Below are 23,848 nucleotides of genomic sequence, written 5' to 3' on the forward strand. Positions count from 1 at the left end.
CCCCACCCTCCTCCTGGGTGCCCAGCAGAGACTGCAGGGAGGCTCAGGATGACACTGAAGTGGTTTCAAGGAGGGTGGATGGCCCCAGCTTCCTGCAGATCCCAGGGAATCTCTGCAATGTGGATGGGCTGTGGTCTTCACAGGCTGGGGAGCAAAACCCCCCTCTCCATCAAGTGGAGTCGGAGGACTGTCTATGAAAGAAGCCTGTAATTTTTTACAAATTGTTTCTAGCATGCTTTATTTCTAGACATAGAGTTTCATATTTAGAAGTCAGCTTACACTTTTGTCAGTGATGGTATAGGTTATATTTGAAAACCATGCAAAGTGTCAAATATGTATACTGTGTTTTTCATATAGATCACATCATGTGAAAAACATTTGCATTTCAAGAAACTTGTCCTCTGTCCCTTACAACCCTGTCCACTGCCATACTTCCAACTCGTCTCTCCCTCCAGCATACCTTTACCTTTCCACAAGTCCTGAGCAAGAGGCAAGACAAGTGCAGACTGGTTATGAGTTACAGTGAACCAGATAGGATGGACATCCAGAGAAGTTGTGTATGCCCCATCACTGGAAGTGTTCAAAGTCAGGTTGGATGGGGCTTTGAGCCCCCATGGCAGGGGAGTTGGACCAGGTGATCTTTGAAAGTCCCTTCTAACCCAAACCATGCCATGATTCTATGGCACTGAATGTCAAAACACACAAAAGTTGTGGGAATGTTATCATTAACCTTGAAACCAGTTATCAAATTCAAAGCTGTTGGGATTGTAAGATGGAGAAAGCTGATGGGCAAACATACAGTGAATAAAGACATTTGGTTTTTTTTCCTTGAGAAATTGTGTTAAGCGGTGCAGCAGGTAACTTGTTTCTTGTTGCTCAAATTCACTGTAAAATTTCATGTTGTCTTGTAAGGGGGACTGTGTGCTGTGTTGTATTTTTCCATGTCACCTTACGTACCTGTAACCATTTGTATCCTATAGATTAGGTGAGAAGTCTTTGGCAAAATGAGGTAGAAGAAATTGAGAAAAATATATCACAGGAGTGGAGGATTGCAGATCAGCAAAGTCCTGTGGCATATGCCTAAAGTTAAAACAGAATTCCTTTGACTTTGCGGCTGAAAGGACTGTTGGTGTCACAGCCCGTTAAATTTAATCCAGGAACTAGTACCTGTTCTGACCTGATTTAGGCTCAGGCACACGTCCTGTCCATTCTCTCTCCCTTTTCACCAGGAGAGTCAGTGCTGGATATTTACCTGTGCTGTGGAGAAAGTGGAAACCCTTTCCTGTCCATGCTTTGGAGACAGGCAGGTGGGGTGTGCTGCTGGGAGGGAGGGCAGTGATCTGCTGAGGTTCAATTGCTGGCAGTTCCCTGGCACCAGCACCTTCTGCCTTGTCCCTCCCTCTTGTGGGGATGGGAGCATGGAACAGAGCATTTGGCAGCTGGCAGTGGTGTCTGCAAACTGAAAACCTGCCCCTTCCCCTCTCCCCAGCTGCTAGCACTTCAAACACCTCACTCATGTCTTAGCTATGCAGGAGGGAGGTGCTGCTGACCTTGTATGTGGCAATTAAATGTAAGCGAAAGCAGAAGCCTGCAGTATGGCAACAGGCTGGTCTTTCTCACACAAGGTACAAAAAAAAAGTGGGAAATCACCATTCATTTCTGATGGAAGCTTTTCAGTATGCTCAAATTCTAAATAACTACCTGCTTTCTTTCAAGAAGGTGTTACCAGACTGTAACAGTAAAAACTTTGTCCCTGCTCTGTAGATGGTGTGCTCATGAACAGTGGTCAGTCCCTCCTTCAGGCTCTTTCACTCCCTAAGTCAGTCTCTCTTCTCCACCCCTGTAGTAAGTACTGCAACACCAACCCCATGGCACTGTTTTGCATGAGGCTGCCTTCATCTCTCATGGATACATGGCCTTTGTTTCTTCTGAAAGCAACTTGTGGCACAGGTTGTGCCTGGTAACTAACTGAAATGCTGTTTTAGTGTTGCTATGTCTTTGTTTAAAAACTCTAGCTGTCACTAACCCGAAGCCTATGTTTGTCTGAAGACACGCTGATTCAGCAAAGCATGTTTAAGTTTCTGTCTAACTTTAAATAAGGCATAGCCTGATGCTTTGACTTAGGCAGGTGTTTGAGTATCTTTCTAAATCATACCCTTGGCAAAAAATCTCTGCAAAATGGGTTGACTTCTAATTTGGAAATGGTAAAGGAGTCTGGTTTTTTTTTAACTTCCAAAACAACCCAACTGAATTGTTTATCTTTTATTTTGCCTTTTAGACACTTTTTTGAAAAGTATCTCTTTCAGTTGTCCGTACTTTATCCAGAATGTAAGCTTATAACATGTTACATGTTCTGTGCAGTACATGGATTAGTGATATTTCTCTAGGTAGGAATAAAACAAAATAAATATTTTTTGTTATTCTTAAAATCAGACTGTTTGCAGAGAGTGGCATTCACTGATACCCATCTCCATTGTGGCAGATTCTGCCAACTAAACAAAGCTTAGTAGGCAGTGGTATTATCCTAGAAAAAGCTGCTTCTAATATATATATATATTTATTGCTTTTCTAATTTTCAAATGAGGTTGCAAGCACTTAACAAGAAGCTTATGGCCTGGTGGAGGTTGTGCATTTCAAACAAATATGACGACCTTGCAGTCAGAGTGCTCATTAACTGTTCATGTCTTGCAGAGCGAGCGTACAGCCTGCCTGAGCAGTCCCGAGAGAAAAGGTAAGGGTTTTGGTCACACCTGTGTTTTGAGGTGCCGGGAGCAAAAATGCCATCTAGGGAGCAGAGCAGGGAAGAGGCCTCGGCACCCCTCACAACTGGCTTTTACCAGCGGTTTAGGGGAGCAATTCCTGCCTAGGGGACCTGTCAGCCCATGCTTAAACCCTGTACTGAGCTCAGCCCAGCTCCCTTTCCCTGCCATGCATGTCCTGCAGTGGGGATTTGCTGTGTGGGACATGCACAGTAGGGATGTGCCTCTGTTTGCTATAGATATAGATATGTAACCATCCAGATTCTGCTCTGTTTTAAGGAACTGTTTAGTTTTTTCACTCGTCTCTGTTTTAGGATTCAGGTGGAGGAATGGAATAAATACCTTGTACCCTCAAAAAATGAATCTGAAAAGTATAAAGTGAGTCGGACTTTCAGCTTTCTGATGAACAGAATGACCAGTACTCGGAATAAGTGTAAGGTAATTTGGGATTTTTGTCTATATTATTATGGATAATTATGTCACTGTAATTAAATGTATTATAGATGACAATCTAAAATTTTGTGTAAAGGTAAGCTGTTGTTTGTTACAAAACCACATAAGTAATAGGATGAAACTTTTATCTTTATTTTTTAATTTTATAACCTATGCAGAATATCCTGAAATAGCCTTCATGTTAAAAACCAGCTGTCTTTTTAAACAGTAGCCTTAGCTGAACAGTATCGAGTATTTCCCGTGCCATTTTTTGGATGTTATCAATAATCTCATTTGACAATTGAGCCAAATTTTAAATACATGAATTGCCTTGCTTTTAAGAAATATTTTTCTCTTTGTCAAATAAAATTAAGAGGTTCTTTTGCTGCAATTACTTTAAATAAGTAATTGAGCCTGTAACTTCTACGTTGGCACATAGTTAGTTGAATTTGCCTTATTTGAAGTTAATGGGACTTCTTGCATGAGTAAGCAATGCTTAGTGTTAGAGAGTTGCAGATTCAAGGCCTGCATAGTCAAATATCCATACTATGGAAGGTAAGTTAGAACATTTGTGGTTTATTTTTAAGACATTTAAAATTTAGATTAACAGCATCAATTAGCAGCTTGAGAGATGGATTTGGCCTACAGGATCTTTTCAGATGGCTTTTCAGCAGTTTTGCAGGCTTTCTAGTATGCCTTCCCATGCCCCAGGATATCCTAAGGTACACAAATGTGAAGATGCTTGGCTGAGGCAATACCTTCAAGAGTGGCAGAACTGGCTGTGAACATGTATGTCTGGTCCACCTGGCTGTAAACATGTATGTCTGGTCCCCCAGCCATACGTTAGCCTGTGTCTATGTGGTCTCCTAAAGAATAACTACGAGGGCTGCTCAAAGAAATGTATACCCACACCATCAGAAGTACTGTAAAAATAGGCAGAATCTATTAAATGCATTAACACTATTAAAAACATAGGTTCTTTTTCATGTCTTCTAAGATGTAAAGACAAGTTGTCTAAATTTACTTAACTGCAGCTTTAACTGCAGAGGTATGAGTTTGCATGTGTGCTTCAGGGAGATGTAGGCATTGATGTTAATGTGTCCAGTCAATAACACTACTTAAATTTTATTTTCTGGCCCTTCCTTTTTTGCAGCTTTAGAAATGTTTTTCTGTCAGTCTTCCCTGATAATGCTTGCTGGCTTAGCTGCCAGTGAAAGCAATGCCTGTATCATTTTAGAACTTCAGCAATGTTGAATGCAATAATATAGTATACTGTGACAAGTTGTCCAGGACAGGGAATAAATGTTTTAGAATAGTATGTTCTTAAAAAGGACTGTTTTGGTGTTTTAAAGATCAAATCGGTTTATCTTCTTTTGTAACGTCTCCATTTTTTTTTTCTTTTTCTTTTTTCCTGCCTTTGCGGATGGGGATGAAGACAAAAAACAAAGATACCAAAGATAAAGAGAAACTGAACAGGCACAATTTTACAAATGGCACCTTCTCAGGAGTTATCCCATGTATGGTCTGTGAAAAGGCCCTCCTAGGGAAGGAGTCACTGCAGTGCTCATGTAAGTAGTTGATGGCTTTCGTGCATTAACTTATAGTGCTCCGTCCTGCTTCAAGATCCTGGTTCAGTGTTTTGTTTCAAAAAGAAACCTTGCCTAATTTTTGATGTACCCTCTTTATGTAACAGGCTGAAGTTGACAAGGGAGAGGTAGGAAGGATGGCAGGTGACAGCTTCAGAAGGGACCATGGCCATCTCCTATCCTCAGCACATTAGGATAACCTCCTTCTTACCCAGAAGGTGTGACAGCAAAGCATCCTTAGGGCTACTTTAGTTAGTGGACCTGAAAAGGAAAAAGGTGAAGCTCAAGAGTAACATTTTGGGGACCCTGTTCAATGCCAGGCTTTGAAATGTGCCTTCTCTTTCAGATTGCAACGTGATTGTGCATAAGAGCTGCAAGGAGTCTGCTCCTGTGTGTACCAAGGTAATGTCCTATACCGCGCCTTTCTCACTATAGCATGTCTTCTTTCCAAGGGGCCTGGAAACATCATGAAGGAAAAAAGAAAGTACACACAGCCTGCCCAGGCCTAGTGTCTGCAAAGGACAGAGCAAGCACTGTGCCTGAACAGCAATTTTTGCAAGAGAGTCAAAAATCAGTTTAAAGAGGTATTTTTATTTTTGAAGAGCTGCAAGTTCAAATTGTGAAATGGTGTGCCAGAAGGGATCAACAAAGGGCTTAAAAGGAAAGGCTCCTCACAACCACAGATAGCCCCCTGTATAGAAGTGGTGTCCCATATGTTTGGAATAATGGAAAGCAGAGATGGAAGAGACTTTGGGACGCAACCTAGTCTACCTGCTCACCCTCAGGCAGGCTCACTGCTAGGTAACAATTTGGGCAGATGTTTGTCTGACCTGTTCTGGAAAATCTCTGGAGGAGGAGACTCCACAGCTTCCATAGAGAATTGCTCCCAGTGTTCAGCTGCCACTGCAGATAGGCCAAAATCAGCACTGGAGCTGCCAGGTACTGCCTCCCTTTAAGTAGGAATATAGGCACGGTGAGGTTATAATGACAAAGGTGTTGCTTTCAAAAAAAGATGTGTAAGGCTTCTACCCTCATGGAATGAAATGGGACTTGGAGGGAAGTGTGCCACAGGTCATTTTTCAAAATAATGGAGAGTGTCTTTCTGGTGTAGCTACGTTTTGCATCATGATGGCTTGCAGGGAGAACATGTTTCCATACAGAATTTTTGATGTAAGTACCTTAGCCTGGACTTGAATCAGATGGTTTTATTTATTTTGGTTGTAACTGTCACATCATACCCTTTCACAATTTTCTGAGCAACTTTAGGGCATTAGAATAGCTGAACTGTGGCAGTTTTAATTGCTGGGGCTGGTAGGTTGTTTGTCAAGAGGTGACAAGAGCCCCTGCCACCCTGATTCATCTTAACAAGAATAAATGTTCACTGACCCACCTCAAGTGAAATACAGCCAAGTGCTAAATATCAACTCCTTTCCTTGGAGCCTTCACAGGCAATAGTTGTATAGAGAAAGTAGAATGCTGTAAATCAGTGCCTTGGTTTAGAATAACCAGATTCAGTTTGGTATTGTAGTACAAATAATATAATTCTACTTTGCATATTATTATCTACCAGTTACTAATAAACTTGGATTTATTGATTATTGGTAGAAAATAGACCTATAATTTAGGACCATTTTCTTAGAAGCCCTTTTGTGTGATTATGGCAGTGAGTTACCGATTTTATTATTCAGTGTGTTGTTAGCTATGATTTCATTGCAGTTTCATAAAATTCTTCCTTTTTCAGAAATCCCAGGAGAGATACAATAAAAATAAACCCCAAGCTGGTGTAACAAGTAAGTTTGGAGGTGTAAAGTTAGTACTTCTAAGCCTCAATTATCACGGGACTGACAACACAAACCCTATTACATCACTTGTATGTTTTGTATTTCTAATTTCAGTATCTGTAAGAAAGTGTGTGTGTCTTTAATATGAGTAGGATTTCTTAAGAAACTGCTGTCGAATTAACTCCTACTAAGGTGAGTGGGAGTTTTGTTGTCAGTGAGAATGAAAATCAAAAGTAGTCCATTCTGTCTTGTGCTTTTGAGTATGTCATTTACTGTATGCACAAATATTTGAGTCTCCCATGCTCAGGATGCAATATTAGAGCATGTGTGATTTGAGATTTTTTTCTTCTCAATACGCTCCATGCTGGAGCTATTCCACCTTGTCTACAGGCTTATCTTTATATTCTGTGGAAGACCATCATGGTCTTGTACCATGCTAAGCAGACATTCTTGATACCCATTATAGGTATATGAACACCTCTGTATGAACACCAGATACCAAATAGCATTTCACAGTATAACTGTGCTGTTGATGACTTACTCTACATTGTTTGTGCTTTGCCTCACAGATTCCCTGCCTGGAGACATTACACAGATGGTGCACTCCCCAGTACATCCGTCTTGCTCTGTGCCTGTTGGACTGTCTGCTGGAAGGAGACAGACCTTACAGCAGTCCCACTTCTTGTCCAGAAGTGTCCTCAGTGCCAGTTTCGAAAGGTAGAGGGCAGCAGCTGGAGGAATATGCTAAATACATAATTCAACATTTCTATGAAAACCGAAACCATTAAATAAATGTGTGTGGTTTTTTTCAGCTGTAAAAGTTCTATGCCATTTTCTGAACAAGACTCTGAGACTAGCACCTGGACTTCCAAGTCACGGTCTGAAGAGATGTTACAAGCATTAAGGACCTTTTCTTCAATGGATCCTTTTGTGATGGAAGGTAAGAAGTATGGCACAGATACTGCGTTTTATAACCTGTATGGGAAAGTGCAAAATAGAATAACTCCTTAGTTGATATAGGAAACCATTTCATCTGCTAAAATAGCATCTATTTTTGATAATTACTATTATGTCCTTCATTAAAATGATACAATCAGACATGTTTGTCTTAAAATACAACTTTTCCTTTCTTCCTTTAACTAATTCTTTGATAACTTTTAGAATCTTTTTTCCTATGGTATTACCATTTTAAAATAACAGGGATAAATGTATTTGGCATTCTTGCAGAACCAGAACAGTAATATATTTTTCTTCTGTGCTCATCTAATTATCTCCATTGATGGTGTGCATTGCAAAACATAAACCTACATCACTTGTATTTCCTCAGTAGCCCCAAAATCTTATTTTCTGCTGGTGAACTGCCCTCCTAAAAAGGCTACATACTCCTGTGAATTGAATAGAAATAAGCTCTTTCTGTAATTAGATGTGAGTCTGAATTTCAAAGCCGAAGGGCATTCACTCACAAAGGATGGTGCAGATATGTCTCACTGGACATTTGCAAAATGACCAGTGCCCCTCCAATACCAAAGCTGTTTTTGACAATGTTTGATGTTATTTTTAAATTTTAAAAATTTCATTCAAGCAAAGAAGTATAAATCTATTTAATCGGAGAAACAAAGGGTGTTTTTTTTTTCTTTTCCCTCCCCTGCTGTCATGTATGCATTTCAACACTTTGGTAATTATATTGACATCTGGCAAGTTTCTCTGTTGTAAAGCCACTGCCAGTGTTTGCAGAAGGCTTGTCTAAAGTTGATCCCTGTGATGTGTTCCTCTTGCTTTATGAATAGATCTGCATGTGCAAAGGAACTTCCCTTACTGTTCATATGCTTGGTGTTAATGAGATACACATTTTATCGTAGATAATGTGGATTTGTCTCAGTGGACTGATCTCCACACAGATGCACAGAAGTTTGAGGCAGAGTCCTGGAGTCTTGTTGTGGATCCAATGTTCTGTAGCAAGCAAGAAAAGGATGTTGTCAAGAGGCAGGATGTAATTTTCGGTCAGTATTTCAAAGCTTTGTGTAGCTTTAATAGCAATGTGGCTTAGAAGACAGAGAGGGAGCCTACATGTTTTACGTCCAGAAGAATGAATGCTTCAACTCAGAATGAATAAGAATGTTTAAAAAATACTGTTGTCACAAATTACAATGTGTCCTAGAGCTAAGGAAGTGGAGAGTGTTGACTACCAAAGACATGTCTACATTGTTCTCAGAATGATTGAGGTTGGAAGTAAATTCATCCAATCCCCAGCTCAAGCAGTTCCTACTCCAGCTTGTTCTGTGGGGCACAGTTGAGAGAACTGGGCCAGAGCCAGACAAACGATGTTTTCCTACTGACATAATCTGTTAGATTTGAGGCTCACACTTTAAAAATAATTACGACTCTGTATCTGAATGTTCCTAAAGTCTTATCTTTGAAGGTGATTACTATACTATACTGTTTTCTATTGCAGAGCTGATGCAAACAGAAGTGCATCACATCCATACTCTGTTCATTATGTCTGAAATATTCAGGAAAGGGATGAAGGAAGAACTGCAGCTGGACCACACCACAGTGGACAGAATATTCCCCTGTCTAGATGAGCTCCTGGAGATCCACAGGCAGTTCTTCTGCAGAATGAAGGAGAGATGGCAGGAATCATGTGAGGCAGGGAGTGAACGTAATTTTATAATCAGCAGAGTTGGAGACATCCTGGTGCAGCAGGTAGAGACACCAGCTCTGTTAATTCTTTGTGCACCTAAGATTCCCAAATTAAGCAATTTATTGATTTAAAACTTTTATGGGCAGGAAAAGGGCTACGGTTGCTTCATCCCCTCCAGAGTATTGCAGGGTGAAACAGCTATGAGAGAAAATAATTACTGACAAGTAACTGTGATGAAACTGGGATGAACTTCCATTCAGCTCCTTGCAATCAGGAGTGTGTGGCTTTTCACCTTTGGTCAGTTAGTTTTCAATCCACTGAAATTAAGCATCTGAACTACTGTCTTGGCTAGAAGTTGTGTGGAGATCAAATGAATACAAGTAAGCCTCAACAAGATTGTGCATGCAAAAAGGTGAAGGAAATGCTGTCATGATAATTGTTGTAACTGCTATTGGAAAGACTGTTAGTGAAGGTCACTTGTACTCTGTGTACAGTATGTTCCTCTTACTCCTAAAAATTGCTAGCCTGTTTTTATTCTGTAGTGACAGGCTCTGTTATTGAAAATCAGAGAACTTGAGAAACATGTAGGAGAAAAGTTTAAAGTTCTGTATTTGTACAAAATATATTAGTTAAAGGTATACACTTATATACTAGGTGCAATGTTGAGCACAATTCACTTATTAATTTCTTCAGTTTTCAGAGCAAAATGCAACAAAAATGAAGGAAATATATGGAAAGTTTTGCAGCCATCAAAAAGAAGCAGTTAATCTCTTCAAAGAATTGCAGCAAAACAAGAAGTTCCACAATTTTATTAAAGTAAGTTTCCATGGAAATATGATACTATTGATAAAATGCTCAGGCAAAAGAGACATAGCATTTATTTAGATTTAGGATTGAAATGATATTCAGTAACTCACTTTTAATAGCTTATAAAAATGGCAAAGTTTTTCCCCCTTAACCAGTAAGCTGATAAATTACATTTTTCCTTCAAATTTAAGAAAGCTTTGGCATCCAGTTTGTATTACATACATGTTCCTGTTACAGTATACCTCATCACTCAGGGTAACAACTGTTCCTTGGGGATGGTTCAGATAACCAAGCATTTTGTTTTAGCTTATTCTAATGAATTTAGATAATATTTCTTCTTAGTCAATTGGTGGTTTAATAAGCATTTACTACTTAAGGTATATATTTGTGTCTGTGCAGCTGAGAAATAGTAACCTGTTGGCACGACGCCGAGGAATCCCTGAGTGCATTCTGCTCGTCACCCAGCGAATCACCAAATACCCTGTTCTGGTTGAAAGGATATTGCAATACTCGAAAGGTGAATAAAAGCTAAGGTGTTGCTTCATGTCTGGAATTCTAGTGTTTCTGATGTAAGGAATAGGCACTGCTACAGTATAACGAAAGGTGAAATTCACTGCTCTGTAGAGAACCAAAGCAACGTAAATATCTACTGTTCAGACAAATGTCACCTAAACAGTGTGACTGTGTATGTAGTCTTTGTGAATGCCAGGCTGTGAAAATTTATAGTATTCCAGCTAAGTAAGCCATAGAAGACCAGAAAAGTATACTCGTTTTAGCAAAAGATCTTGACTAAAGGACGTGAACTAATGAAGGCATGCATCTGCACCTTCTTTAAAATTAATTCCAGTGGAGTCTCTTGTAAGTAGGACTAGGCAAATGTTTTGTAAATTATTCCCCAGTTTTTCAAAAAAAGCTTGAATGACCTCTGGAATTTTCTGGAGCATTTTAGAAACACTAATAACTTACAGATTTGGTCCCCAGATGGGCAATAAATGAACATTGTAGAAAACTGCATCTCCAAATGCAAACCTTTTGTACACACAATCCTGTTTCAAGGGGTTTTTAAATTAGCCAGGAGAGTAATATACTATGAGATTTACTTAGCCAGTAAAATGTTAAAAATGCTAACAGCTCATAAATATGTCAGAAACTATTCAACATGTTGTTTTGACTAATGAATAAATCTGAGGTACATGTCATCTTTGAATAGGCAAGTCAGACAAAGGTAGATGCCTCTAACATTTCCAGTAAATTGATTGCCAGGTTCAACTCAAAATGACGTATTTATTGATTTAAGCTTTGCATCATGTTCATTGTTCCCAGAAAGTAAAGAGTGATATCTTCTCTTGAATATGGTGACTACTATAATGTTGTTTACTTTTTGTTTCATACAGAAGGAACAGATGAACATAAAGACCTCTGCAAAGCCCTTTATCTAATTAAGGACATGATTGCAGCAGTAGATTTGAAAGTGAATGAATATGAGAAAAAGCAAAAGCTTTTGGAAGTCCTCAATAGAACTGAAAACAAAACATATACAAAGCTGAAAAATGGCAATGTTTTTAGGAAGCAAGACTTGATGAAGAAAGAGAGGATACTTCTTCATGAAGGTTTAGTGTACTGGAAGACAGCCACTGGTCGTTTCAAAGGTATTCCAGTAAAGTTCCCCGACTCTTTATTTGCAAATAACATATGAGGATTGTTTGGTTTAAGTATGAATATACTTTATTACAGTGTATTACAAACACAGATTTCTGAGGTAATAGTGTTGAGAATATGCCACTAATTGCTAGAAGAGTAGTTCCAGAAGCTGCCATGGTTTGTGGGTAATCCACTGTATATCTGGGTAAGAAGGCAGGGTCACATACAAAGCTATGAGCTGCATTTCTTCTTTCAGTCCCTCCTTTCATTTCCTACAGCTTGCAGATTCGTTCCATAACATAGATTCTTGACTTAAGCATTCAGATTGTTCACAGCACAGGCCATTAGAAATAATGCATGCAAAATCACATGCTGTTCTTCAGTGGTACTGGGACATCTGGAGTGGAAAAGAAAATCTGCAGCCACATTTGGCAGGAGCCAAATTTTCACATGCAAGCCTAGAATTTGATTTTTGCTGTTAATCACATGTAGGGGTTGGGGGTTTTTTGAGATTAGTAATATTTGCTGTACAGCTTTATAAAGCCAACTGTTCATTGTTATTCCAGAAATACTTTTATTAGTATTACATTGTGTTGTGAGTATATACACATATATACTTTATATATTACAGCATAGGTAAACCAGAATTTATGTGAGGTAGTCTTTGCCCGGTTGCCTGTGAGTGGCTTGTGGAAGTTGTGGTGACATTGGAGTGAGGGTTTCTTCTTTCATTGGGCTTCAGCACGGCACTACAGGAGCGTAGATAGCAGAAAGCGTGGTCTTACCTGCGAGATGAAAAGTGACAGCATGCAGTTGCTTTATGTAGACCATAGGCTAGTCCAGTTATTTCCTGTTTAGTTTACTGTAGGATTCTGGAGGATATTTATTGATCAGGGCTTCTCCCTTTTTAAAGATAAAAGAAGAAATTAACTATAATTGTAATAACTTTAATTAAAAAACATTATTTTCCTCTTCTAATTTTAAGACACCTTAGCTCTGCTTCTAACTGATGTACTACTGTTCTTACATGAGAAAGATCAAAAATACATCTTTGCAGCTGTTGTAAGTATATTATCAGATGTTTGAATATACACATCGTGCTTTTATTTGTGCATTTCTGGAAAGTTAGGGTCCTTTTATATGTTATTCCCACATAATGTTGTGGAGGTGGGGTTTTTTGTGTGTTTGTTTTAAATCCTGGTAGATTATTCAGAACAGTAATATGCCAGTATGTGGAAAATTAAGTTTATTTTCAAAATGAAATAATTTTTTTAGGAAGAAGAATGAAACTAACACAATAATTTTTTTAGTGTCATGCCTATCTGATTATGAAGATGGGAAGTAGAGCAAGCCCTTTCAGTTATCGGAAATAAATTTTAACTTCTGGTTCTGTAGAACAAAACAGAAGAAGAATTTAACTGCAAATGTAGTAGTAAACACACATAAAATGTATGAAAGGTCATGGAGAGACATGAATACTGTGCCTCAGTATTATTAAGCCTCTGGGACTGACTTTTTAGCACATATTCAGTGCTTTACTTGTTCATAAATACTATAGTGTGTTTTTAAAAATAGTTTAAAAAGATGTCTCAATACTTAAAACTTGCAGCCTTTTACACCTGGTGAGAACATTCATAGTCTGACTATACCAGAACTAGAATTAGTCCATTTATTGGAAAAATCATGCTTTTCTAAAAATGTTGTGTTTTATAAGACAGTAATTTATTATTTGCGTGTGCTATGACTGTTTCCTCCAGGACCAGAAGCCTTCTGTTATCTCCCTTCAGAGACTCATAGTAAGAGAAGTAGCCAACGAAGAAAGGGGGATATTTTTGATTAGTGCTTCATCTGCAGGGCCTGAGATGTATGAGGTTCATACTAACTCCAAAGAGGAGCGTAACAACTGGATGAGGCATATTCAAGATGCTGTGGAAAGGTAGAGGAACAGGGTTTTGGTTTTCATCCTGTAGTCCAAAGCAGATGGGAGGTTGGTTAGATATTCATGGCAGTGTGCTCTCTGTTCTGTGTTGCACTGGATTCATCCTGTGAGGTTGGGTTTTATTCTGAACGCAGGATTCACAGACTCCAAAACATCACCATTGCTTCTGCAAAACTTCCCATGTTACTTCTGGTTTCTCACTGAATCAGTTGACCCTTTCTGCTCCCCATTAGATGTCCTTACCAAACACTGTTTGCTTACCTCACCTTTGCCTTTGGCACTGGATTCTTTCCAGAGTCCTGCAGGTGTCCATTCACCCGTTTTGGGAAAATCGTAGAATCATGGCTGTTATCTTGGTGTCAGCTCCTTAAGAATGGCAGGGAAAGCATTGCTTCTTGTGGATCCCAAGTTATGCTTAGCACTGCAAACCTGTGTGAGGACCAGTTACCCATTTGCTGCACAATGCAGTCTTAGCAGAATTAATAGGAGTCGTTCAGTCTGGTTTTGTCCAGTTACTACTTTTTAAAGAAGCAGACAAATGGCATGCTTCTGGATTGTAGCAAAAGTTGGTGTTGATGTTGTGTACTGTTTATTATGAATGCAATACTGTGCTGAAGATGAATATGTGACTTGCAGATTTTGCTTTATCCACCTTTGTTTGTCTTTCATCTTTGAAGTTGTCCAGAGGAAGAAGAAGAAGGAAAAATGAGTGAATCTGATGAGGACAGACGTATTGCTGAGGCCAAAGCATCCAGAATTCAGAAATGTCAAGGTGCAGTACCTTCCTGCTACTCTGAGAGCTCCTACATTGTGAGAGTTCAGGGTGAATGAAAGATGTGCCCATTCTGGCTAGTGGGTTCAGAGTGGCTTGACAGGCAGTCACAGCAGAGAGAGCTAGGGAGGTGTGATTGTTTCATGTGGTTTTCCTGAAATAAAACAATTTTTTCGAATCACATTATATTTTTGCTACATTACCATGAGTACAAATGAAAAGGACAAATGGATGCTTTCAGAGTAAACACTGAATTTCCCTGATTAGCATCAGGGTCAGATAGTTCCCAGTTAGTGGAAATACTTCAAATTTTCATTAATTCTGTAGTTTTGTGCTTGTTTATGGCTTTTCTTCCTTAGCTGCTACTATTTTTATCTGAAAATGTAGCTAATAGGGATAAATTTTGCTTCCTTTGTTCCCCTACACATAACTTCCACATCTTTAGACTGCTGCAAGGAGAGAATTTCCAGGAATGTCCTTCTTGGAGAAAGCCACAGGGAAGGGCATCCTCCGCTGAGAGTAGGTGTTCCTCTTTGACATTGAGACGCTCAATCAATGTGTGTTCCGGCTGCCTGAGCCAACTGTTTTTCCAGCATTGCTCATTGTGAGTGGAACAGGAGGAAGCTGATGGCCCCAGAGCGTAGCCAGAGCTGCTGCATCTGCCACGGTCTGTGCCAGCTTTCATCAGGATAATCTGATAAATTTGGTTTCTGGCTACATAAAAAAGGCATAGAACAACTCTGTTCCCTAGCTCAAGTTAGCAAAGTCTATGTGGTGTGAGAATTAGAAGGGTAAATGGGAAATGTGCTTTGCCCGCAATATAAAAATTATTAATATAGTGTTAAATTTTGGTTGACAGAATTACTGAGTAACCAGGACCAACAGATCTGTAGTTGTTTGGAAGAGAAGTTGCATATCTATGCAGAACTGGGAGATATAAGTGGGTTTGAGGATGTCAATGTAGAACCTCACCTCCTTATCAAACCTGACTCTGGAGAAACTCCACAGGCTGCTTCATTGCTGGCAGCAGCACTCAGAGAAGGTGAGTTTGCATGGAAAAAGTGGACTGGTGGCTCTTCACATGGGCAGATATTTGAAGTTGACAGACATGTTCCCTTATGCTGCAATCCTGTTAAGTCTCAAGAACTGTCAGTGTAAAATCTTGGCAAAGGACATAAAGGCATTGAAGAGAAGTCTCTCAAGTTTATACTTGTCAGATACATGAGATGGTACCTGCCTGATTGTAAGATAAGGGATATGTTTAGTGTGTGACACCATATGTAAGCAGGCAGGGACATGGTGTTAGGTTGTATCTGAGGATTGTTCACTTAGCTGTCCTCCTGGCATCACAGCCTTCTGAAGTAGATCACAGAATGCAGTACGATATTGAACCTGGTCCCTGACCTTCACTTGGTTGCTTTGATGACAGGTTGGAATCATGTAGGGTCATATACAGACCAAATTGCAGATGATCTTGGGAGATCTGCCAAGAAACACCTGTCAGAATTGCTGTTGGAGTCATGGGGTTTTTTTCCTACATGCTATCTAACAGACACATTAGAGCCTTGTGCTGCCTACAGTGCTGTCCTCTGAAGGAAGGAAGGGAATGTTATTTGTGGCTACCTCACCTAGTTGAAAATTTAGCTAAACTCCTGCTAAACTCAGCTGAAAAGAATCCTGGTAAACTGAGTCATATTCAGCATGAGCTCTGTGCTCTTTGACAAGGACTACAAGATCAAAAACATCCCATCACCTAGATTGAGAGTGTGGGCTAATAACTACATTTGAACTGATAAAGCAGCAAAGGTTGACTTCATCATTATGAAGCCAGAGGGCATTTTGTTGATAAAATTTGGGTAGGGAATATAAGTCAGTGAAGCAATAGTAGATGTCATTTTAGCTAACATGGGAGCCTACACTTACACACTTTCTTCAGCCCACTTTTAATTTTCACTTTCTGTCATGCTAATGTTGCTGTTGATTATGTCATGGCTTTCATAACTGCTCAGCACACTGTAAGGAATTTACAATTGCTTACACTGTCAGCAGTTTGTGGGAATCATTTTCCAGAACTGAAATACTAAGTCTCTGAGCTAGTAGCAGACTCTATAGGAATAAAGCATGGCTCACAGTAGAGAAGGATAGAATTAGGGGGTGCTTAAGCAAAGTGAATATAAACAAATCTGTGGGATGAGACAGGATAAATCCAAGGCTGCTCAGGGAGCTGGCCAATGTCATTGTGAGGCTGCTTTCTGTCATCTTCAAAAGGTCATAGTGATCAGGAGAGGTTCCTGATGACTTAAAGAAGGCAAGCATCACATTCCTCTTCAAGAAGGAATATACAGGAAACTACAAAATAGTCAACCTCACCTCCATCTCTGGGATGGTGATAGAGCATATCCTCTTGGAAGCCATTTCCAAGCACATGAAGGACAAGAAGGTGATTTGGGACAGCCAGCATGGACTCATCAAGAACAAATTGTATCTGACCAACCTGACAGCTTTTATGATGACAGAAGAGTTGGAGAGAAGAAAATGTTTACCTTCACACCTGAAAGGCCTTCAACAGTGTCTGCACTGGCTGTAGTATCCTTACAGCTGAATTGGTGAGATGCAGGCTGCATAACTGGGTGAAAAATTGGCAGGACTGCTGGGCTGAGAGGATTGTGATCAATGGTACAATGTCCAGGTGGCAATGTCTTATTAGAGGATTCCCTTAGGGATGGATACTGAGACCAATACTGTTCAACATATTTATTAATGAAGGTAACCAAGGGATTGAATATACTCTTAATGAATTCATGGCTGACACTAAATGAGGATGTCATGTGTTCAACATACTGGAGACATGACCAGGAAAGTCAGCTAAGAGAAAGTCAGCTAAAAGTTTGACAAAGACAAGTGCGAAGTCCTGCATGTGGGATGGAGTAATGCCATGTGTTGGTACAAGCTAGCTACTGACTGGATAGAAAATAGCTTTGCAGAAGTGGATGTGGAAGTCCTACTCCAGAGCGCATTGACTACAAGCCAGCAATGCACCCTTGTGGCAGAGGCGGCCAGCTGCCTCCTAGACTGCTGCATTAGGAGAAGAGTTGCCAGCAGGTTGAAGGATGTGATTCTTCCCCTACTCGTTCCTGGTGAGACCTATCTGAAGTGCCGTGTTTAGTGCTGGGCTCCCCAGGACGACAGAGACACTGACAAACCGGAACAAATCCAGTGAATGTTACCAAGATGACTGGAGCATGTAACATCTGAAGATGGGCTGAGATAGATGGACTGTTCAGCCTTGAGAGAAGGCAGCTTGGTGGGATCTCATTGCTGTCCTTAGCTGCCTAGAAGAGGATACAGAGATGCCAGATTTTTTTGTGGAGGCACATGGTGATAGGACAAGAGACAACAGGCATAAGCTGGAACACAGGCAATTCCAGTTAAATGTAAGGGAAAATTATCTACTGCAAGGGTGGACAAAATTCAGAACAGGTTCCCCAGAGGGGCTGTGAAGTCTCTGTTCTTGAAGATGTTTGAAGTTTGTCTGTACGGAGCTCTGAATGACTCAATTTATTTGAACCATCTTTGAATAGGATTTTGGACTAGATGACCTCTGAAAGTCCCTTCTAACCTAAATTATTCTATGATTCTATGGCACTTATTTATATATTAAGGAGCTATTTAAGGGGTCTCTGCAATTCTGTATGTTTTTCTCTCTAGTTGAAAGTCTCCATGTTGCTGTAATGATGTCACAAGTGAGTGAAATAGACAGATCACCAGAGGAAAATATTGAGGAATTAAGTGTAAAGAACACATTTACTGCCAATGAAATTTTGGAATCTGTTGTTGATGGTGAGTAAAATTTCATGCTTTTGCATATACAGTGCTAAAATAATTGATATAGGATTTTTTAAAAAAAGCTTTCTCAGTCTATGGCAGAATCAGTAGAAAATAACATAATAAAAGTTGTCTTTGGGCAAATACTTACATAGTGTAAATTGTCGTATAATTTCATTGAAGTAAATGGATGGTTGGCATCCATTGCAGCTTTTCCATAGCATATGGCTGCATTCAGCATTACTGAGTCAGGTTTGGGTTTGGCTACTCCATACACTTTCTCATCATTGTTGCTCAGCTTGGCAGCAAATCTGTATTGCAGTAGGCCACTTTCCAAGTCAGCTCATTTTTGTCAAAAGGCCTGAAAACCAGGATTGACATTCCCATAATTTCAGCTATAAAAGGTATAGCACGATTTCTTGCAAGAAAAATGCAAATAAAGTTCTGTAAAAAACATTGCTGCAGAGCATTTGTAGTGATATGGCTCTACTTATCTCCAAACTTTCACAAGTGAAACACTACTAATTTTTAAGGTAGGAAAACTGCATTGCCCCACCTATGCCATCTCCTGGCTTCCAAATTTGCTTTTCTCCAGCCTAGAACCCATTATGGAGCTCTGAATTACCTCTTATTTTCAATATTCTGTGAGTAGATGTGAAAAAGTGTGCACTTTGTTACTATAGTCAGAATATACTTTGATATCTTTCTGTTACATTTTATTGGGCCTTTATTTGTTAGATGCAGAAATAAAAGAACTTGAAGAATCATCTGAAGTCAATCTCAGTGCTGAAAAGGAAATGGCAGGTGCCAGTCTAGAGGATAAGGTATTGTAACTGATTTTTCTTCCTGTGTTGCACGTAGCACTTTGTATACTGGGAATGTAACTGCTGTCTGAATTTTTATGGAGTATCTAAAGGCTGTTCCAAAACACAAAGCATGGCTTAGACTCATTTCATCCAAGTCCAGATAATTCCATTTAACAGAGGTCACTGCAATTAATAGTGAATTTTTAAAAAGCAATCATAAACAATCCAAGCACAAAGCAATTTTCCTGCCACGTTTACAGATCGGTGGATTGTAATAGCAGCCACCATGCTTTTGTACCACTTGCATGGGCCTCTTAAGAGCCTGGTTGTCTGCTGTCATCATTCAATACATCCATCTCTGTGGAGCTGACAATAGTATTCCCTCTACTCCCTCCTCCTGTTCACAGGATGATGAAAGTCTCCTGCAATGACAGAGACCTCAGCTAATGCAATGAAGACTTATGCATTGGAAGATCTTCGTCTTGAGAACAAGCACATAAAATAAGATGGATTGTCTTACACCAGCTTGCTTCAGAATTTATTTTTTTCTTTTTATATGGCACAATTAGAGAATAGAAGAGAAACTGCTAATTTTTCAAAGTCCTGTAGGCTATAAGCACATGCGGGGAAAAAGCAGAATCAAAAGTCAGTTCTGGGCAGAATTTAGAATGATGAATTTCAGGTAGCAGCAAAGCATGTTAGAGTAAGAGCAATATGACTTACTGTGTGGAAATAAACTGACCTGTAAGTGTGGAGTCCTTAGGTGGAGAAGCAGGACCGCAAAAGGAATAAAGGGGAGAGACAAGAACAGAAGATACATGACTTGAAATGGAAAGCAAAGTTTGCTAGAAAAGGAGATACTTAGCATTAGCATACTGTCTTTGCATCACATCTGAAAGAGGGCTTGTGTCTGAAACCTTGGGGTGTTTTCTTCCTAGCTATTTCTGGCAGACTCTTGCTAATACACTAATCTCCCTATAACATTGCCTCATGCACAGTTCTAGGTCATTTTACTTACCAGACTGCTATGTTAGATGGAAATAGGAAGAAGAGTGTGTGTGGAAAAAAAAAAGGATGAAAACAGAAGTCTGAGTGAGGAAGCAGAGAAGCTAGGTGAGGGGAAATAAAATAACCTAATATAGAATAGAGGGGTTCAGGTCTACCCGAATAAAAGTTCCAGTAGCTCCACATTAAAACATTGCCATTTGGGTTATTGAGAAGAAAGAGGCAGGCTTTTCTCAGAGGTACACAGCAAAAGGATAAGCATCCAAGATTACAGGTCGCACCAGGGAAAATTCTGACTGTACATAAGGAAAAAAAAGGCACCTTGAGGGTGATGAAGCAGGAACAGGCTGTCCAGAGAGGTTGAGGGTTTCCTGGATTTCACTAGAGGAGGTCCTGAGCTACCTCATTCGACTTTGAAGCTAGTCCTGCTTTGAGTTGCAGCTGGACTAGAAGGATCTGCAGCAAACTCTTCTACCCTAAGTTATTATTCCGCCCTGGCCTGTTATTTGGTCAAGACTTGTATCACATCTTACTGTGTCACAATCAGACTTGCCAGGAGGTGGCAGAACGAGCAAACAAAACAGGCAAGGCAAGGGTTGTCAAGGGTGGAGGATGTTCTGCCTGCCTTTGGACGCCGAGTGTGCAGTCCTGGCGTTGTGGAGTGGCAGCACTGGGCTCAGACCAGCTAGCCTGGGACACCAAGAGCTGGAAAGCTGGAATGCAAGATGAAAGCCCCCAGCCTAGGGGTTAGATGCTGACCAAGCATCAGAAGGAAGACTGTAGCCTGTGCAGCATGTGGGGCCCCAAGCGGGCAGAAGTGGGAAGTGTTGCCCATCTCATCCACCTTGTTCCTGCCTTGTAATCACATCTCCGGGGAGTTGTCACTGTGCACACAGCCTGCCCTGCAATCCAGGTCTCCACTGGTGCTCATCACTCTGAATCAGGGTGCTACGGAAGAGTGGCAAGGAGGTGGCAGTGTCCCGCAGCACAGGTTAAGCAGCTGAATATATTGCTTGGACCTAGCTGGACTTACAGGGCTTGTGCTGAAGCTGTGGTAGTGCAGGTGCAGCGCTGCTGTCACTCTGCGGAGCTCAACTGACCTGCCCTGGGCTTGACCCCAGCGCTCAAGTAGGGTGCTGCAGTGAGAAGCAGTCTTCTGCTTCTGACAGCAGAGCTGAGCAGTTGTGTGGATCGTGGGTGCAGTGGGAAGTGGAGGAGGTGGTGAAGGTGTGGAGGGGGAATAGAGGGAAATACAGAGGAGAGACAATGACAGAGAGAGAGGGGTGAAGGAAATGCTGCATTCGGTGCTCTCTTTCCCCCATCTTGTCTGTGTTGAGCTGTGTTTCAGGACCTGGCCTTTTTCATCTTCTTTTTTTTCAGTTATCGCAGTTAAATGGAGCAGCTGCTTTGCCCTCTGTGGTAGAAAATGAGACTCAGTAGAGAACCTGGGAGAATCAGAGAGAGAGCAAATATTCCCTAACCCTCCTCTGCTCTAAGAAAAACATGAGAAAAATCATACAGGAAGTCTTTTCAATGTAGTCTCAGAAGGGATTGTGTTTTATTTCTCCACTGTTTCACCTTATCTTTCTCAGAGGAGCAGTTCTTCATGCTGAAGGGATTATGGGTGGCTTCATCCCATAAATTTAGAAAGCTCCTTAGGAAGAGGGAGCAGGGCAGAAAGTGTGAAATGCCTGAGCCTCACTGCAGTGTACAGTGGTAACCATGCTGGTACATTTTTTGCAGAGCCATTGCTCTGCCTCACAGCGTATCTGAGGCATTTGCTGTAACCCACTAACATGACTTCTGCTAGCTTCTTGCTATTTTAATACCGCTATTTTTGAAGTGTCTTGTGCTGTTTCATCCTACTATAAGTAATCTAAACCCACTTTGCTGTATATACAGAAGTCTGGTTACTGTATTCCAAAATGTCAAGTAAACAAAGAATGAATGGAAATGTCTTTTTTGTGTAGCATTAGTCACGAGAGAACTAAAATTGTGGATGAACTATTTTTGTTTTTACAGTTGTGCTTAGACTCTCTAGTGATTTCCATGGAAACTCCACTGTTGATGAATTATTAGTCTTCATAGGTTATTACTTCTGGTTTTTTTCACATACCCACAAAAAAGTTTGACTCGGCACTGCATATATTAGCAATGTGAATGCTTCCACTAGGTTGTTTTTTTTAAATACCTAGACAATACAATTCTAAAGTTAAAACCTACTTTTTTAAGTAACATGTGTTTATTTTAGGGAGGAAGTATGATTTTCCCAGGATCTACAGGGACAGAGGTGAGTTTATTTAAACCCTAGACAGAATGCAGTAACTATTTAGTTAACATTGGTCAAAGCTTTGAAAATACCTCTCTTTTATTTTCTAGATTGTACAAGCAATCCAGAACTTAACCCGTCTCTTGTACAGCATACAGGTGACTACTGCACTCTTAACTTTGTAGAGTAGTTAGTCTTAATAATTTACGTCTTAAGGTTTGTTTTCATCTTGCCCTCCATTTAGGACTTATGTCAGTGGATTCTTATCTTACTGGCTGTTGCATAAGTTGTCATATAATTTATGTTTATTCTACATCAGTGGTATGTTTCTTTTAAGAACTGAATAATGTTTGCTTGGAGATTAATTCCCCCTCAAAAACCGATGTGTGTATGGTCCAAAAATCTAGGGTAAAAGTAAAATGGTCGTTCTAACTGAACTGATGTCATTTTGTGTACAGATTTCTGAAATTATCGTTCAAAATATTGAAACAGTTTTAATATTTTGTGTAGAATATTCTTGTGGTTACTAATAAATATTGTCTCTGCACTTAGGTAGCAAATCAACCCATTTTAGATACTTCAATCATGATTCATTATTGTGTATGTTCTGTAGGGCCTTAGTCTGAAGTTTTTGCCTGTTTCATGCTAAATTTGAATATTTTAACTTTTTTTTCTTGTTTAGGTGCAGTTTTATAGTTTTATTTTAAAAAGTTTCAGTTAGAATGTTTAATTTTTAGATGCTCTTGACATTAGCATACTTCATAATAATCCTGGAAACCTTGGGCTTAGATGTTAAGTGAATTGAAGCAATGCAAAAGCAAAATAAAAAGCTTGTAATTCACACAAAACTTTTTAAAAATTGAAAAACAGCTTAACACCAGAGAGCCGGTAAAGTAAGGCTTATGCCCATGCCTTTTTGTACAGACCATGAAAATTTGTATAAGCTGGCAGTATAGGTGCAAGGAAACAGACAGAGGATCCTGTCCTTGCCCTGTTTACAAATCACTGGAACTGACCCAATACTCAGGGAAGAGCCAAGAAAAGTGGGAATTGCACATTGCATAAAGTTAAAAACTGTTCCTGGGATGGACAGGCATGGGGTAACGGGGCTGTGGGAATTCTCTGGGAATGTCTACTGCAGTAGATTCCCATGAAGATATGCTGTGCAATAAGTGCCTCAGCAGATCTAGGGCTTTCTTGCTTTTCTTTCTTCTTAATCCCAGCTATTTATTTTTGTTATTGGAGGATGTCACAATCTTTAACACAAACAATGTCACAACATCCTTGTGATGGATAGGATATAGCGCTCTCAGTTGTAAAATAAACTACTGAAACATCAAAACTGACATCATTGCTATACTGCCGATTTCTGCTGGCACAGATATCTTGGTCAGGTGCATGTAGCAGTATGGTCCTGATGACATAGCTGTGTTGACAGGTGCCTGTAAGACTGATGTTAGTAAGACTGTGCTGTTGTAGGTTAGAAAGGGTTGGAGTGAGCTGTACTGGAAACAGTACATTTTCATCTGTTAAAGCCACATCTGTACTAGGAATACCTTGTTGAGTGTAGCATTCCCAGTGCCTA

At 40.0% G+C, this 23,848-nt stretch overlaps 1 protein-coding gene across 1 annotated transcript in view; it reads left to right on the plus strand.

Moving 5' to 3' along the window:
- ARHGEF28 (Rho guanine nucleotide exchange factor (GEF) 28) overlaps positions 1-23,848 on the plus strand; it is a gene marked incomplete at its 5' end in the record, with an annotated part of 49,902 nt that overhangs the window by 5,272 nt on the left and 20,782 nt on the right. The window contains 21 exons of the mRNA XM_010194872.1: positions 1,765-1,845; positions 2,692-2,731; positions 3,074-3,197; positions 4,627-4,759; positions 5,124-5,179; positions 6,519-6,567; positions 7,128-7,275; positions 7,371-7,498; positions 8,418-8,558; positions 9,011-9,261; positions 9,893-10,015; positions 10,406-10,523; positions 11,401-11,655; positions 12,633-12,709; positions 13,405-13,583; positions 14,264-14,358; positions 15,218-15,400; positions 18,067-18,198; positions 18,922-19,007; positions 22,246-22,284; positions 22,374-22,421. Coding sequence (XP_010193174.1) covers positions 1,765-1,845; positions 2,692-2,731; positions 3,074-3,197; positions 4,627-4,759; positions 5,124-5,179; positions 6,519-6,567; positions 7,128-7,275; positions 7,371-7,498; positions 8,418-8,558; positions 9,011-9,261; positions 9,893-10,015; positions 10,406-10,523; positions 11,401-11,655; positions 12,633-12,709; positions 13,405-13,583; positions 14,264-14,358; positions 15,218-15,400; positions 18,067-18,198; positions 18,922-19,007; positions 22,246-22,284; positions 22,374-22,421 — 2,486 coding nt within the window. The remainder of the gene's footprint in view (positions 1-1,764; positions 1,846-2,691; positions 2,732-3,073; positions 3,198-4,626; positions 4,760-5,123; positions 5,180-6,518; positions 6,568-7,127; positions 7,276-7,370; positions 7,499-8,417; positions 8,559-9,010; positions 9,262-9,892; positions 10,016-10,405; positions 10,524-11,400; positions 11,656-12,632; positions 12,710-13,404; positions 13,584-14,263; positions 14,359-15,217; positions 15,401-18,066; positions 18,199-18,921; positions 19,008-22,245; positions 22,285-22,373; positions 22,422-23,848) is intronic.

This window comes from Mesitornis unicolor, unplaced genomic scaffold (genome assembly GCF_000695765.1).
Source record: "Mesitornis unicolor isolate BGI_N332 unplaced genomic scaffold, ASM69576v1 scaffold24221, whole genome shotgun sequence".
In the NCBI taxonomy this organism is placed as follows: domain Eukaryota; kingdom Metazoa; phylum Chordata; class Aves; order Mesitornithiformes; family Mesitornithidae; genus Mesitornis; species Mesitornis unicolor.